At 43.5% G+C, this 16,269-nt stretch overlaps 1 protein-coding gene across 3 annotated transcripts in view; it reads left to right on the top strand.

Moving 5' to 3' along the window:
- The window catches only part of LOC147253713 (teashirt homolog 1-like), a 36,349-nt gene extending 25,973 nt beyond the window's left edge, over positions 1 to 10,376 (top strand). For 2 of the 3 annotated variants that reach the window (XM_086218979.1, XM_086218978.1), the window contains exon 3: positions 5,303 to 10,375. In XM_086218979.1, coding sequence (XP_086075105.1) covers positions 5,303 to 8,838 — 3,536 coding nt within the window. In that variant the 3' untranslated portion in view covers positions 8,839 to 10,375. Of the gene's footprint in view, positions 1 to 5,302 lie in introns of all 3 variants that reach the window. The other variant, XM_086218980.1, reaches the window with a different exon arrangement.
- Positions 10,377 to 16,269: the final 5,893 nt, after the last annotated feature.

Below are 16,269 nucleotides of genomic sequence, written 5' to 3'. Positions count from 1 at the left end.
GACTTCCAGAATATCTGCTAATAACACACAGTATTTTACTTAATAACACTCCCAGGACTCTCAACTTCAGTCCATGTAGGTCTACAGATCTGAAGAACAACATGTCCCATCTGCTGCTATCTGCTGAGCTCAACTCAGGCTAGAAGTGTTTTGAAATGGGGGTGGAGAGGGGGGGCGAGAGATAAATTGGTACAGTGAGCTGGAATGCTGCAGCAGTTATTTAAGGCCCTGTAGGTGCTGCCTAGGCCATATGCTCCCATTATTCCGCTTGGGAGGGGCTCATGTGAGCATGTGAGCGAGAAACAGGAGAGAGGAGGAAGAGGAGGATGGGGGAGTTAGGGAGAAGGGGGGGTGGGACTGATGGAGCAGAGTCAAAGGGGAAAGGTAGCTAAGGTATTATTTCAAGGAGAGCTCCCACCTCGTATCAAGCAATGGAGGAATTTGAAGAACGGGATACCACAAGAAGCCTGAGATGAGATGAGAACGAATTAGCTCCTAAAGTAAATGATCGCCGACACCCTCAATATCCGGCTCTTTCACCGCCGTCTTTGCATAATTCATCTCATCGAATTTTTTGAGGTGTGACAGAGTATAATTCATGAACTCCTGAACTTTTCAGGTTGAAAGCTGCTCTTATAGGTTCTCAATCATATTCTTATCACAGAGCTACACTGTATTAGATGACAAGGTTGATTTTTTTTTTTTACACATAATGAAACATTGATTCCTACAGCTTAATATATGATTGGAGCAGTGGGAGTGATATGTGATCTGTAAATAGAGAAAATACACACACATGGGGAGATTTTGACTCTTTCTCTAGCAGATAACGTGATATTTATCAGTAAGAAAACCCTGACCAGGTTAGAACTTTGTTGTTGGGTTCATATCTCCTCCCCTCTCATTTTCCTCCCTCTCTTCCCTCTTCTCTCTATCTCCTGTCAAACTGAGGCCTGTGTTGCTGATCAGGGCATTGCTCTCATGTTAGCCGCTTCATGGGAAGCACATCCCAGCATTCCCTCTGACACGCCGGCAGCAGCATTACCATAATTGGCTTTTCTACATGACGGGACAGAGGAAATAATAATGTCATTTTATTTACAGCCCTCTTGTCCCGTCCGAGAGCTATCACCCCCCCCCCCCCCGCCGCCCCCATTGTCCCTCCTCACCACTGCACTCTCTCTCCTATCAGCACATACGCTGACATACAAGCCTCCTCCTCTATCTCACCCCCCCCCCACACCCACCTCTCTCTCTGTGCAGGGTGCGGGGCTCATTCTGCCACAGCGTGTAGGTCAAGCGATGGTTTTTTGATCAGCTCCTGTCCAAAGCCATCAGGGTTGAGAGGCACGTAATGGAGAGCAGGGTGACAAACAGAATCTGGGGAAGGAATAAGACTGCCAGTTTCCTATTAGGGTCCAGCCTAAACGGCCTCTGCCCCCCACCACCACCCACCCCTCTTACCACCTCAACCATTCTCTGCCGCAAACCCACTTCTGCACTGCCTAAATCACATGAGTGAAGGGGCCCGTGATTGGACATTAGTGCCTTAAATGACTGCCGTGATTGCCCCCTCTTCCCAAACTCACATCAAATAAATAAAGAAATGTGTGTAAATAAATAGACGGAGGGGTGTTGGAGAAATGGGGCTGGTGGTGGTGGTGAGGGGTGGCAGACTGGTTTCATCCCCTTCTTTTCTCCCTCTCTTTCGTTTCATCGTCTTTCTGCCTTTCTTATCTGGTTTGTTTGGCTTTGACAGCGGCCAAATGGTGAAGTTCTGTAAGCCTGACAGAGAGTTTTATTGATTCAACAACCAGCAGACTCTCAGCGAAGAAAAGAAAGAAAACAAAATAAAAAATGAGTAGGGCGGAAAAGATAGCAAAGTTTTGATAAAGAGTGATGTGTTTCTGCTACAGTCCATGCCAAAATGTTGATGTGTTCACTGCTTTGTATTTCATTTGGTATCATTTACAAAAATCAAGTTGTACAAAAGTCAGGCTGGATGTTTTAGGGATGATCTGTACTTAGGTCAAGCACATTGTCACACACTGGGGCCAAGTTTTGTGTGGAGGCAGGATACAGGGCGTTCACCACACTCTTTTCATCTGAAAAATATCAGATCAACTGTCTGTCTGCTCTTCACAAGAGGGCTGCACACTCTGGTCTCGTCTATGTTATTATCTTTGTATAATAGCTACAAATCATCAGGGGCGTCATGTTTTTTTGTTGCTTGATTCTTAATAAGAGAATGAACGAGGCACATGAGGAAAAAACACTTCTTTCAAGCTCATAAATTTAGTCGGATCATCTAAAAAAAAAAACCTTTGATGACACCTATTTTATAGCACCATAAAGTGTGTGTGTGTGTGTGTGTGTGTGTGTGTGTTTGTGTGTCGATCCATTGCAATAAGATACACTGTAGAGAGCTCTTGAGGGGCAACTAGAACCCTTTTTTAATTCACATACGTTTTTATTCCATGTATCAAACATATGTGTAGGTACTGGCGATGAGTGATACAATGGGACACTAATTCTTTGGTGTGTGTTGTTGGTGATCTCGCGTGGCTGGTGGCGGGCTTGATCGCTGCCGTTTCTGACAGTGTGACTGTGGCACTATCCTGGCCACGTTGCCGCCTGTCTCCTTGATGGCGGCACGTTCCCGAGCAAAAGTGACAAGCGCTTTGGCGCCCGTGCAGATGGCCCTGCTCACAGCCATCACCCACTCTGCAAACCAAACCGCCAGGGACGGCACGCCAGCCCTACCCCATCCCGAGCCCACCCCTTACTGCTGTTGTTACTTCACATATGTGCATCCACGACAAGAGAGGGAAGCTTAATATGGTAGCCGGTTAGAATCACATGTCTTCAGTGGCAGTGATTGAACAGACAGTTGATGCGTAGCTGTTAATATTGTTACCTCCTCGTGATTCACATCTCAGCTCCCTTTCAGGCATCTCAAAGCAAATGCAGAGATAATTTATTTCACACTTTAACCGTGTTTCATCAATAATGTTGTACATTTATGGTTTTCGAAACAGCCCAGTTGCTGCCTGTGATTTTTACAGATGTCTGTCTCTGCCAGTCTTTTGTCTATGCGCTTTTGATATTGCCCTCTTTGTTGTTTCCATGACAACATGGCAGGACAGGCATTGATTGACAGGGATCGTCAAAGGGTTCCCTGGCGACCTGCTCATCGTTCCAAACCCCTCCCTGCTGCAGTCTGTGTTTTGTCACTCACCCAGGGATATTTCTGTTGTTTCTCATTCCTACTGCTGCTGTTGCTGCTGCTGTGTGTGTGTGTGTGTATGTGTGTGTGTGTGTATGTGTGTGTGTGTGTCCGTGCATTTGTGTGTGCGTGTGTGTGTGTGTTAAGCACTGCCAACTATTGGGGTTTAGCTATTTTTTGGCTACAGCTGATGCGAGTGACTCAGCTAGGTAATTCCTACTGTATGTTTGCACTGTTAATGTGGGCTCTGAAGAATGGATAGCCGCTCTGCAGGATGCCTTGTATACTTAAATGGCTGATATGCATTGATAGCCTCGTGTTCTGGGAGCGCATTGGTGATGGTGTGGGGGGGGGGGGGGGGGGCTGCACTGTAACAGAAGACACTCTGCAGATGTGTTGTAGAGAGTACATCACATAATGCTAATCTGCTGTGTTAGGGATTTTCAGGAGTTTTAGAAACTGTCTCGGTCTCAGTCTGTCAGTGGGATTGAAGCACAGCCAGGTTCTCCTGTAGTGCTCTCATTTCACTGAAATCCTGTCAGGCGTTGGGGGAGTAAGTTGCTCATTTGGAGAAGGGTGTATCACTAGCACATGGCAAACTTATAGGCAATATTATGAACAGGGGGGTCAACATGTATGAGCTGCAGAGTGTGTAGAGTATACCCAAAGGCGTGGGTAGGTGAGCATGCAGGCAAACGTGCACTCACAAACAGGCACTTACTGAGGCATGCACATCATCATCAGACAGTCACAGTGCATGGTGCAGCTGCTCACCTCCCCCATCCCCTCCACCCATCTCCTCTCAGGCAGTAGTAAATGGTGCCAGTGTATATATATCAGGTATTATGTCCACTTAGATTATGATATGACAGGTTAGCGTGCCGTTTGAAGCTGACAGCACATCTGTTTCATCAGGAAAGATTGATACTGGCATCTAGGACACACATCTCACCATGCAGGAAGGAGATAAAGGAAGAAGCTAGGGGGCCGTCTTTCCTGTCTCCCTGCCTCCCTCACCCTCTCTCTTTCTTTTCTTTCTCCCTTTTCTCCAATGCACCCCCCTTCCCTCCCCGCAAATCCACCACCTCCTGCTCACCACGTAATGTTACTTTTTCATTCACTTGTTCTCCCCCTAACCACCACCTGTCTTTCCTACTTATGATGGTACTGATGTTTGCTGTGTCTTGTAGTTGCTCTCTCTCTCTCTCTAGCCCACTATCTTATTTAGCTTTATCCATTTGTCTTGTAAACATGTTACTCCAAAGTTTTGTTTAGTTTCATTTCGTCTCGACGTGATCTTTGAGCATGTGTTCATTTTCCTCTTTTAATCTCTCTTTTTGTTATGCATTGTCCATGCCATTTTGGATCACAGAACAGTAGTAGATTTTGCAAATGCATCGCCTGTCTTCCCAATGCTCCCTCCCTCAACAATCACTGTGGCAGCCTCAATCCAAATACAATTTTTTTGCCAGTTTCTGTGCTTATTATCTCAAATGGAAGTGACCTTCAGCTCATTTGAGTGGGTTAGGAAAAGCTGCAATACCTCCCAATTAGTGTTTTTTGTCTTCCCCTCCCTATCAGTTGCATAATCTTAAGTTTTGAGGAGTTGTACTTCACAGACTGGATGATTGAGAGGCAATAAAGCTAGGAGAAGAGAGAAAGAAAGAGAAAGAGGGAGTTGAACATGCAAGCATGCAGCTGGCTAACAAGGCCAAACAGGCAGTCATTTCCTGGGGAACACGAGGCATGTGTGGAGGAATAGGGAGTTGGGTAGGAAAAGGACAACTGTCAGAAGCTCAGTGATTTATATTTCCCTTGGAGGCTTTTTTCACCACAGGCTTTCAGAGCCACATGTGTGTAAAATACTCACAAACTCATGCATTCATGCATACAGACACACACACACACACACACACACAGTCACATTGGTTGAGAATAAAAACCTACATTTCCCATCATTGTGTATTCATACTATGTTATTTTGACAGTGGTCCTGTTAGTGTGCTGTAAATCTTTAATTTCCCTGAGCTGACCCTTTTGTCCTTTCCTTTTTCTCCCATTTCTTCTGTGCTCCAGCATACATGCCAGAGGATGAACTTAAGGCAGCCACTCAGAATGAGGAAGAGCACCTTCAGGATGATGGCCTGTCATTAGACGGCCAGGACACTGAGTTCTTGTGCAATGAGGAAGAGGAAGATGTAGATGGAGGACAGCCACCTAGTTACAGAGATTCTCCACTCAGCAATGGCACCAACCCTGATGCCGGATACGGGTCCCCGCTCAGTGATGCCAGCGACCGACTTGCGGACTTCAAGAGCACTTCTTCCAGGGACGGTCAGGAGAGGGAAGGTACCGCTTTGCCCTTCCACCCAAACAACGGCCTCTCTTTCCAGGATAGCCTGGCTCAAATGAAAGCCGTCTATGCAAACCTCATCTCAGATGCCTCTTGGTCCAGCATCACAATGGATATCATGAAATCTAAGCCTGCTGCAGCTGGCAGTGTCAACAGTGCCCTAACCACTCCAGAACCTGCCTCTACTGCCTCTGTCTCCACAACAACAACTGTAAACAAGAGCAGCGGGGTCAGCGTAGCTAACAGTCACCACAATGGCAGGAGCTCCAATACCACTGTTAACCACCCAGGCAGTGCAAGCGGCAACACTAATGGCACAGCAGTAGGCTCTGTTAGCAGCCACAGTGCTACCAGCAGCAGCGGGAGCAGCAATGGTGGGGCTAGTAACGGTAGTGGTGTAGCTTATGACTGGCACCAGGCAGCGCTTGCCAAAACTCTTCAGCAAACCCCCTACCACCTTTTACCAGAGCCCAGCCTCTTCAGCACGGTGCAACTCTACCGGCAGAACAATAAGCTGTACGGCTCTGTCTTCACTGGTGCAAGCAAGTTTCGCTGCAAAGATTGCAGCGCTGCTTATGACACACTGGTGGGTTTAACTGTCCACATGAATGAGACAGGCCATTATCGAGATGACAACAAGGACAAAGAGGAGGATCAGGGCAAGCGCTGGTCCAAGCCACGCAAGCGCTCCCTGATGGAGATGGAGGGAAAAGAGGATGCCCAGAAGGTGCTAAAGTGCATGTACTGTGGCCACTCATTTGAATCTCTGCAAGATCTCAGTGTTCATATGATCAAGACCAAGCATTACCAGAAAGTGCCTCTCAAAGAACCAGTGCCAGCCTTGGCCACTAAACTAATGCCCACATCCGCTAAAAAACGTGCGATCCAAGATGCTATAATTTCCCCATGCTCCCCAGACTCTGTCCATACTGGAAGTGGTGGTGGTAGCAGTATATCTCTTGGGGATGTTGGCAAAGATTCAAAAGCAGTAGCTAACCCCTATGTTACCGCAAACAACCGCTATGGCTACCAGAATGGTGCCAGCTACACATGGCAGTTTGAAGCTCGAAAAGCTCAGATCCTCAAATGCATGGAATGTGGGAGCTCCCATGATACACTTCAACAGCTGACTGCCCACATGATGGTTACAGGTCACTTTTTGAAGGTCACAAATTCTGCATCTAAGAAAGGGAAACAGCTGGTCTTTGATCCTGTGGTGGAAGAGAAGATTCAGTCCATCCCACTGCCACCCACCACCTCCAGGCTCCCTGTTCCTAGTAGTGTTAAGTCCCAGCCTGTATCCCCTGCCCTCTCCTCTGGCTCAGAGGAAAAGAGGGAAGTGGTTGAGGAAGAGAAGGTCGACAGTGTTGAGCCATCAGAGAAAAAAATCAAGGAAGAGAAAGATGACTCAGGTGAGAAATCTGAGACTGATGCCACATCTTACAAGTATCTCAGAGAAGAAGATTTGGAAGAAACACCCAAAGAAGGTTTAGATATCCTGAAATCCCTTGAGAACACGGTATCCAGTGCAATTAGCAAGGCCCAGACGGGCACACCCACATGGGGAGGATACCCTAGCATTCACGCAGCCTATCAGCTGCAGGGTGCCATGAAGAGCTCCACTACTCTTCTGCCCCCAACCATCCAAAGTGTGCAGATGCAGCCGATGTTTAACAGCGGGCTTCGAGGCCTAGTGAGTGACCCCAACTCAGTCATCCATTCACCTCGGAGCCCTTCTTCCCCAACTCCCCTGAGAAGCAATGTCACTGCCATGGAGGAGCTTGTGGAGAAAGTGACAGGGAAAGCTGCAACTGTGAAGAAAGAGAAGGAAGAGAAGCTAGTGAGCCTGGAACGGTGCCGACCCCCATCATCAGTAAAATCCCCCTCTCCTTCTCTGAGAGAGCAGAGAGAGCAGCTAGCCTCTCCAAATGACCTTTCTGTAGGTAAACCTTCTGGAATGAGAAGTAGCAGCCCAGGCAGTGTAGATTCTGAGCTCATCTGCAAGAAGGAGCCAAAAGAAAGCATAGTAGATATCCACAACAACCATTCAAAGAACGGCTCTGAGCCATGCCAGTCTCCTGTAACGAATGGCAACAGTCTTGGCATTATCACCGATCACTCACCTGAAAGTCCTTTCATCAATCCTCTCAGTGCACTCCAGTCAATCATGAACACACACCTGGGTAAGGCTTCGAAGCCAGTGAGCCCTGCTGCAGATCCGCTATCTATGCTTTACAAAATCAGCAACAGCATGATGGATAAACCAGCTTTCACCCCAACTCCTCAGGGCAAGCCAGCTGAGCCCATCAACCACTATCAGTTGTATGAAAACAGTGACCAACCCATAGACCTGAGTAAAAATAAGTCCACCACTAACATTAACAATAACAATAACAATAGCAGCAGTGTGCTGTTGACCAATAATGTAAATGGTAACAAACCCCTCATTACCCTCCCAGACACAGTCACGTCTCCTCTGAGAGAGAATGCTCTAATGGACATTTCTGATATGGTAAAAAACCTCACTGGAAGATTGACACCCAAATCATCAACGCCCTCGTCCATCTCAGAAAAGTCAGATGCTGATGGCAGTGCATTCGAGGATGCCCTAGAGGACCTCTCACCAGTGCAAAAGAGGAAAGGGAGGCAGTCCAACTGGAATCCCCAGCACCTCCTCATCCTCCAGGCACAGTTTGCCTCCAGCCTGAGGGAGACTCCAGAGGGGCGCTATGCCATGACTGACTTGGGCCCCCAGGAAAGGGTCCACATCTGTAAATTCACAGGCCTTTCCATGACTACCATATCCCACTGGCTGGCTAACGTCAAGTACCAGCTGAGACGGACTGGGGGCACCAAGTTTCTCAAGAACATGGACTCGTGCCAGCCTGTGTTCCTCTGTGGTGACTGTGCCTCCCAGTTCAGGACTCCCTCCTCCTACATCAGCCACCTGGAGTCTCACCTGGGCTTCAGCTTGAAGGACCTGTCCAAACTGTCAGCTGAGCACCTACGGGAGCAGCAGGCTGCCTCAAAGGTGATCACAGACAAAATGACATTCAGCAGCCCCCTGTCAGCCTTGACCACGGCAGAGGACGACATAGGCTCTGTGTACCAGTGCAGACTTTGCAATCGGACATTCGTCAGCAAACACGCAGTCAAACTGCACCTCAGTAAGACCCACGGCAAGTCTCCAGAGGACCACCTGGTGTTTGTCACAGCTTTGGAGAAACTGGAGAAGCTAGACAAAATGGAAAAGGTTTGAGCAGGGTCTGGAGCTGAGGATAGAGACTGACAGCTGTGGAACTGACTAGAATTTCATTGCACTAAAATGACATTGATCACAGTTACTGCACTGGGCCGAACTGAGCCACCAGAAAAAAAAAAAATCAGTCTTATTATTATTGTTTTGTTTTTTTTTTGTTTTTTTTTGTTGTTGTTGTGATAACTGCCTGACTGGACCATGTCTTTTCATGTTGATTTGTTTTTGTTTTGCTAAGCTTTTTTTACTCTTATTTTGTAATATATTTATATGCTATTTGTCAGATCTGTGCATGTATTTTAGTGAATCAAGGCTAAATGCAAGAGTTTAATCTTCTCATGGCAAAAATGCAACTACTGCTTCAGTGGTAAATGTGGAAAAGAATTGGGGAACAGAAAACTGTATAATACTTGATTTGAAGAAGATGAAAATTAAATGTATACACCAAAAGAATGAAAGAATACCCCGAAAGACTGGAGTAGCACCTTAGACAGTTGAGTTTTACATTTGTAAAGAGAACATGTTTTTGAACCAGCCTGCATTTGTCAAAATCAGATCGATTTGTTAAAGATTATCACCCCCCTACCTGTCTTTTTGGTTCCTGTCATTGCAATGTTTTTGACGATGAATGGCCTGCTCATAAATCTGTCAGTGTATTGAAAAAAAAGAAAAGAAAAAGATCATATGAACATTTGGAATAACTGAAATGCTGCTTCTGGTTATGAGTCAATCAGTAAAAAATGAATGGCCATCGGTATGCAAATTTACTCAAAAACTTTTTTCCTTGTTGTGAAGTATCACCATATATCAATTTTTCAGTTGTATGTTTTGGTAAAGCTTTCTCTTTCTAAATTGTGTTGCTTTATTCAACTGTAAAGAGAACAGTCCGTTACATGTAAATGATTACCAGTGAAATGTCAGTACTCCATAAGACATATCTCACCATGTGAAACGGCTCAACATTCTTTGTATCTTAAGGTGTGTGCATTCTCTAACTTTTATATTGTCATTTTATATACAAAAATGATAAAAAATAAAAACAGATGGTGTATATAGATATATGCTGTAGAGCTACAAAATGTCCTTTTTTAAAGAAAATACAAATTTAGCTTCTTTGGCTTGGTTTACAGAAATGATTTTAATTATACTTGCATCCAATTTGATGCATGAAATGGTGTGGAAAATAAATAAGCGATGCACAATGATTATACATTTCAATGTTTTATCGACAATATTGTAAAGAAAAAAGAAAAAAAAAAACAACAACTTTTTAGCACCGATTAGTTTGTTTCATTTCTTTCTCAATTGTAAAATAAACCCCAAAGCAGTTGTTAACAGTCATACATTTGTGGTTGTGTATTCATTTGTCATGGTGGTGCACCAAAATTCAACATGTACAATGCTTGCCATAATACTCTGTAGCATTTGCTTTGCTGCAAATTAAAGCAATCACACCGATGTCAAATCAGACACCAGAGTAACAAGATTTCTTTTTTTTATTGTAAAAAGTGAGATTCTAAATTTGTCTCACTGTTAGTTCAAATTTTATGTTCTGCAGTTGAGCTCCTGATTTTTTTTTAAATGTTTTATTTTGGGAGAAAAAGTAAAGTCATTGTCATACTTATAACTGATGACTGAGCTGAATCATACCAACGATGATTATTTTGATGGTGAAGATGATGGGCATGATAAGCCTGTAAGGGTGCTTATTGTGCTGTGAGAAACCCATGCTAGGCTTGTGACTGGCCTTTGGAGGGCCCGTTCTGAAAGAAAGTTATATTAATGACGGCAGTGTACTTTCGCCTGTCTTCTCGGAATAAAATCATACGGGTGTCTGTTCTGCTTGATATAGCCTGCTGACTGGCTACACTGAACCAGCCAATAATTAACTCAGCTATTCAGATGATACACAGGCTGTTAGCTGTCCCTTCCTCAGATCAACTGACTGCATGACTTCTAAAAAGAAAGTACACTGATTATCTCTGCACTGTGTGTTAAAAAGTGGCATTTGTGATGGGGATACTAGGGGCATAATTGTGCAAGCTGGAGGGGATAAATAAAGTATAATTATAACTTAAACGTGATATCTCAGGCACAACTCTTTAGTGGGTGACATGTTGATCCATCAGTCTGCATCGTTAATCTGAGCCCAACACACTCCACATCTACCTGCATTTCAGATATTTTTTTTTAAATTCCTTTCCACAGACCCACATGTAAATGTCTGTTGTCCATCCAAACTTCGATATCTTAAAGAGAACCGTTGCTATTTCCTCTTCAACCTAATTGACGTTTTCATTGGATGTTTGCATAGTTGGTTGCATGGCAAGAACGATTTTGGCACCATTTTAAGTGATTCCCAAAGTGGAATATGTGCACAGTTATATAAGGATGTACTCCAAAAACATTATAGAGTATCCTCTCAAAATCAAAAGATGGTTTTCTCTTTCCCAACTAATCTCAATCCATACACCTAAAGGCACTAAGTACTAGCCAATGCACTTGGGTGCACTTTAGCACCCAACATGATGCCTAACTTGCAGACTTGCAGGAACTGTCAGAGAACTTTTGTTGTCAGCTGAAGACTGAGTCCTGATCATTGAACCTCTCTGACTGCTCTGCAGCTTCTAGCATCATGTCTGACCAACCTAGCAATAAAGTTAGCGTTACTAGCCTCACTACTGGTGGTGCTTGCACCATCCGGTGAGCAGGGGGTGGGGTGGGGGGGGGCACAGCTGAAGTACACGGCTTTAAAAGTTTTGGAGCCATTGCTCTGCATCATTCTGCATCCCTTTTGTTGCACATAAATTTGCTTTGCATGTCATCCTGTGTATTTTAAGCGTTCTCTTTATTTTACTGACTTCCCAATCAATTTTAGTGAGAGCAGAAATGGATTCATTTTGCAAAATGACCTCCAGATGACCCCCAGACTAAGCTACCGTAATTTGGCAGGTTGTCTTCCAGCAGGTAAAGCATTAGCATCAGGAATTTGATCACTCATCTCGCCCTCATGTCTCAAGTTTCTGAGTACTTGCAGTGCCAGCCTTTGTACGGATGAAGCCATGCTGCAGTGTTATGACTTCCATCTCTCACACTCACGACATGCCTCGTCGTTGGCTGAGTCAGTCACACACACACTCACTCTCCCAGCTATATTAGCATGAGTGTCTTTGTGCAATTACACACCTCCTCAATCTGGCTGCACCTCGCTGTGTTGATACATGGATTCAGTGACAAAGGAAACACAGGCAGAGGGCAGATTAGCCTGGCTGAGGATGCAGCTTCCTCAAAAAGGGGCTGCGAGAGTTGGGTTATAAAACAAATAAGGCAGATAAACAAGCAACATTTGGAGGAGATAGTGTTCCCTGCACACCAGAAATAAAAAAACACCTTGTAGGTTTAATACCCCACAGCTAAACCTGTAATTTTGCTGTGCCGTCAGATAGCTGCTGAGCCGATAGAGACTCTTCCCTGCTTTGTTAGAGATCAGTGCACTGTTTCCTGTGCGTATTCTATGTAAATTACATGCGATAATCGCCACGCACTGCACAATGCTGGTTCCCGTGGTGCAAACGGAAACCGAGAGTAGATAAACGCAGGCTGGGCCGATTTGCATAGCCTTTGTGTTTTGGGCGCTGCTGAACGTGAGCCCTGAGGATTGGTAGGGCTTTCCTCAAGGTTTTGTATAAGTAAATGCCTGCTTCCTCTCAGGGCTGGGACCATTATGTACCGCAGACAAGGGTGTGTGTAGACAGAGGGCACAAACGGAATAACAAAATTACCTGGGCTGGTAGGAACATGAGGAGGGAGTATTAACCCCCGTAACTCATGTCTCTCTGCCTGGGCAGACGAGGCAGAGGCAGACGTGAGAGGCAGGGATCTATTGGTATTAGCACTTGCATGTGTACTCTACTTTACACTTTCTATACATTACATCAGGTTGAATGGCCAATGACCTATTTCATCTATTAAAGGTTCATTTAGAGAGGTGTCACTGTTAAACTCACACAGGTGAATGACAGAGGGCCATCTTATCCTAGTGAGATGGATCTTTTAACCTCCAAAGCTTCAAATGTATGCATGCTCTGTGGTAACCCCCACCCACCCCACCCCCCCCCCCCCCACACACACACACACACACACACACACACACACACACACACACACACACACAGCAGACAGACAGACAGACACACACACACACAGAGTTTTCAGAGTCTCGTATTAGGCATCATACGTTTGTGGTTGTTGTTCCTGGCATGTATATGATAGCAGAATGAAGATCATTGTCAAACATGAAACAAAGACAAAGCTCCTGCCGAGGATCTTAGTGTGTGTGTCTGTGCATGTGTGCGCCATCTATAAAACCCCCAACTTTGTACCCAACTCCAACGTATGATTTAATACCCTTCCAAAATACCTCAAACCACACAAACAATGTCTGACAGTGAATCAACAAACAAAGCAACAAGAGCCTTTGTAGTGGATCTGAAACTAAAGTTGCAGGAATCTGTTTTGCTTGTGATATGCTTCATTGTGGAAATTGCATTCAGGAAGAAGTTATCAGTATTCATGTGTTATAGCAGCCTCACTCTTTTTATATGTTGATCTAAGTCGGTTTGTGGACTTGATTAAATTATGTTGCAGAGCTTCATACTGTAACGCATGCAGGACCTGTGACAATTCTACCTTCCTAAGAGTGTGTTCTGTTTGTGATACAGAGGAACTCTTTCAGAGACTTCTCATTTTACACCAGCAATACGGAACTTTTTAAAGGAAATCAGGATGATCGTCAACTAGTACTAAGAAGCACATGCTTCCTAAGCACTTTAATCACAGATATAAAATATCATAATTCATGGTACATTAGTTTGTTCATGTTTAATTACATAACACTGCAGAGGAAGTGTTTCTCATTATAATCAGTCATTTGTTGATACTTATAAAACAGTGTGTATGTGTGTGTATATATATATATATATATATATATATATATATATATATATATATATATATATATATATTCCTTAAGTGATCATTTATCTCCTGCAGTTTTTCCAAACATTTTTGCTGTAATCCATAGTAAAATCTCCAACATTCAAGTTACTAGTTTTTATTAGTGGACCTTGATGGTAAAATGACACCAAAATCGTGAAGTACAATTACAAATGATTTTTCTCTTGTTTGTTTAGATGTTCAAGAAATGTCACAGAAGAATTTATTTAAACCTAATTCTGTACAGATACTACTAGATTTTCTTAATTCTTATATGATTTATTGGTATGTTTTTTAGCAAACATCCTCACCTTCAGAAAAAGGGCTCTAAGATGTTTGACAGTGTTTTAAACACGCGAACAAAGTTACTTAGAAAACAGTTTTCAAAGCATTAAATATGATTTTTTTTTTAAATCAACTCCACATCAGCATTTTACGCTTCTTTTTATTTTTTTACACTGTAGTGCCCGTGCCACCACTACCAGTGGGCTGGAGTGAGCAGCAATGTATTTGTACTTCTTTGATGGACATGCAGCAGTCTTTTCACCAAGGTGGCTTATTTAGTGGTTGGAGAGTTGATGTGACAGAGTTGTCTTTGGAGAATGATGGTGTTTGACAGCAGCAGGCTTACGGATGGAGGAGATCATCTCAGTCTACCGAGCCTTTAGTTATGATGAGGTAGCAGATGAGAAATGCAGGTGTATGTCGCCAGGCCCTTCATCTATCACAAGCCTGGACAAAATACAAAGCATACAGTGGATAAAATGTTTCCTCCATGAGGGATGTGGCTTTACCAAACAAGATGCAATACAAATCCTATCTCTTCATACACAGCAATTTCTCATTTTTTCTATCTGTCCTTTATTTACGGGGATTTAGGGAAGTCTCTTTTTTTGTTTTGGGATCACTTGGACTTCAACTTACATGAATAATAAAGTGTACTACACCTTTTCATGAAATGTAATCTAAAGATTCAAAGATAATGACCACTAATATGTGTGTGTGTATCTATCTATCTATCTATCTATCTATCTATCTATCTATCTATCTATCTATCTATCTATCTATCTATCTATCTATCTATATATATATATCTATATATATAGATATATATAAAATACTACATGCTTTTCGATGCAAATCCTCTCTGTATAGTATCTAATAAATGTCAGTTTGCCTGATCACCTTGGGACATGTCTATAGCTACAATAATAATTCATATATCAAAGATTAATGACATATTTCCCATTATCCGATGTGTATATGTATGAGTTAGTCATTGACCTCTCAGGGGTTTTCTTTTGAATATGAGAACTACCATGTCCCTGTCATTTCCTATTTCAAATCAAAGAGGTCAACATAGAAAATGTCTCAAAACCAATTTGTGTTTCAAAAAGACCCTTGAGAAATAGTGGCTTGTGTTGTGTTTGATATGCACAAAGACACTTATCCCTTATCTATCTTTTCAGAGCAAAAGAGAAGGAGATCCAGGGTGAAGTGCTCCAGGAATCAGTGCTGCCTCCGTGAGATATGATGCTGCTTGATTTTGATCATTGACATTTGCTTTTTCATGCATCCCGAAAAACAAGGCCTGCCTTCCATTAAGGAATTATTCAAATGACCTTCAACAGTGCATGTTTTCCTACAGTTTTGTTGCGGGAATATGAGAACACATACTGACATCTCAATTACTTATGCAAGGCTCAGAGTAGGCCCAGTGGATGCAATCACCGTGTGTGCAATCCTCAGTCACTCCGAATCACAGAGGCTCCCGGACAGACACACATAATTCAGACAAGTCAGACAGGATTTGCATACAAAGACTAAAAACAAAAAAAAAGAGAGAGCATAAATAAAAAATGCACCATCTTGAGGGGGTTAGAGAAGGTAGAGATTTGAAGGGAGGGGATAGTGATGGAAGGAGGGGGGACTAAATTGTTTTAAAAAGGTCTTACATGTCATGTTGTCTATGTAAAAGGTTTAGACCAATATACAGAGCAGCCACTGGCCTTTCGGTAAAGAAGCAAATACATTTTATTGTTGTATACCTGTAATTTTAAAATGTGTGATTACATTTATGCAAAATAGATTACGATCAGTATTACCATTTTACTGTGTTTCAAGGCAAAGTCAGACAAATAAGATATAAGATAATAAAGATAAAAAAACAACTGGTATCAAATGTTGCTGAGCCTCAAAATTCCACTGTGGTCAAACTACAGTCTTACACTGTACTCTTGTCCATCTTTATTTCTTTAAAAACTCAGTTTTTTTTTCCTTCCGCCCTTCTGGAGGTGACACGCTGTCTTGTCGCCAGTTGATGGGTGGGGGTGGTAGAGGATTGGGTGAAGGGTTGGGGTGGTTGAGGGCAGGCAGAAAGATGGGGTGGGGTGCATCGGAGGCTAACCCAGCATCACGTCATTAGCGTTGTGCGGCGGA

This window comes from Aulostomus chinensis, chromosome 11 (genome assembly GCF_037954235.1).
Source record: "Aulostomus chinensis isolate RoL2024-O1b breed Wild chromosome 11, RoL_Achi_v1.0, whole genome shotgun sequence".
NCBI lineage: Eukaryota > Metazoa > Chordata > Actinopteri > Syngnathiformes > Aulostomidae > Aulostomus > Aulostomus chinensis.
Note: the sequence above shows the minus strand (reverse complement) of the source record. Positions and strands in the feature narration are given on the sequence as shown.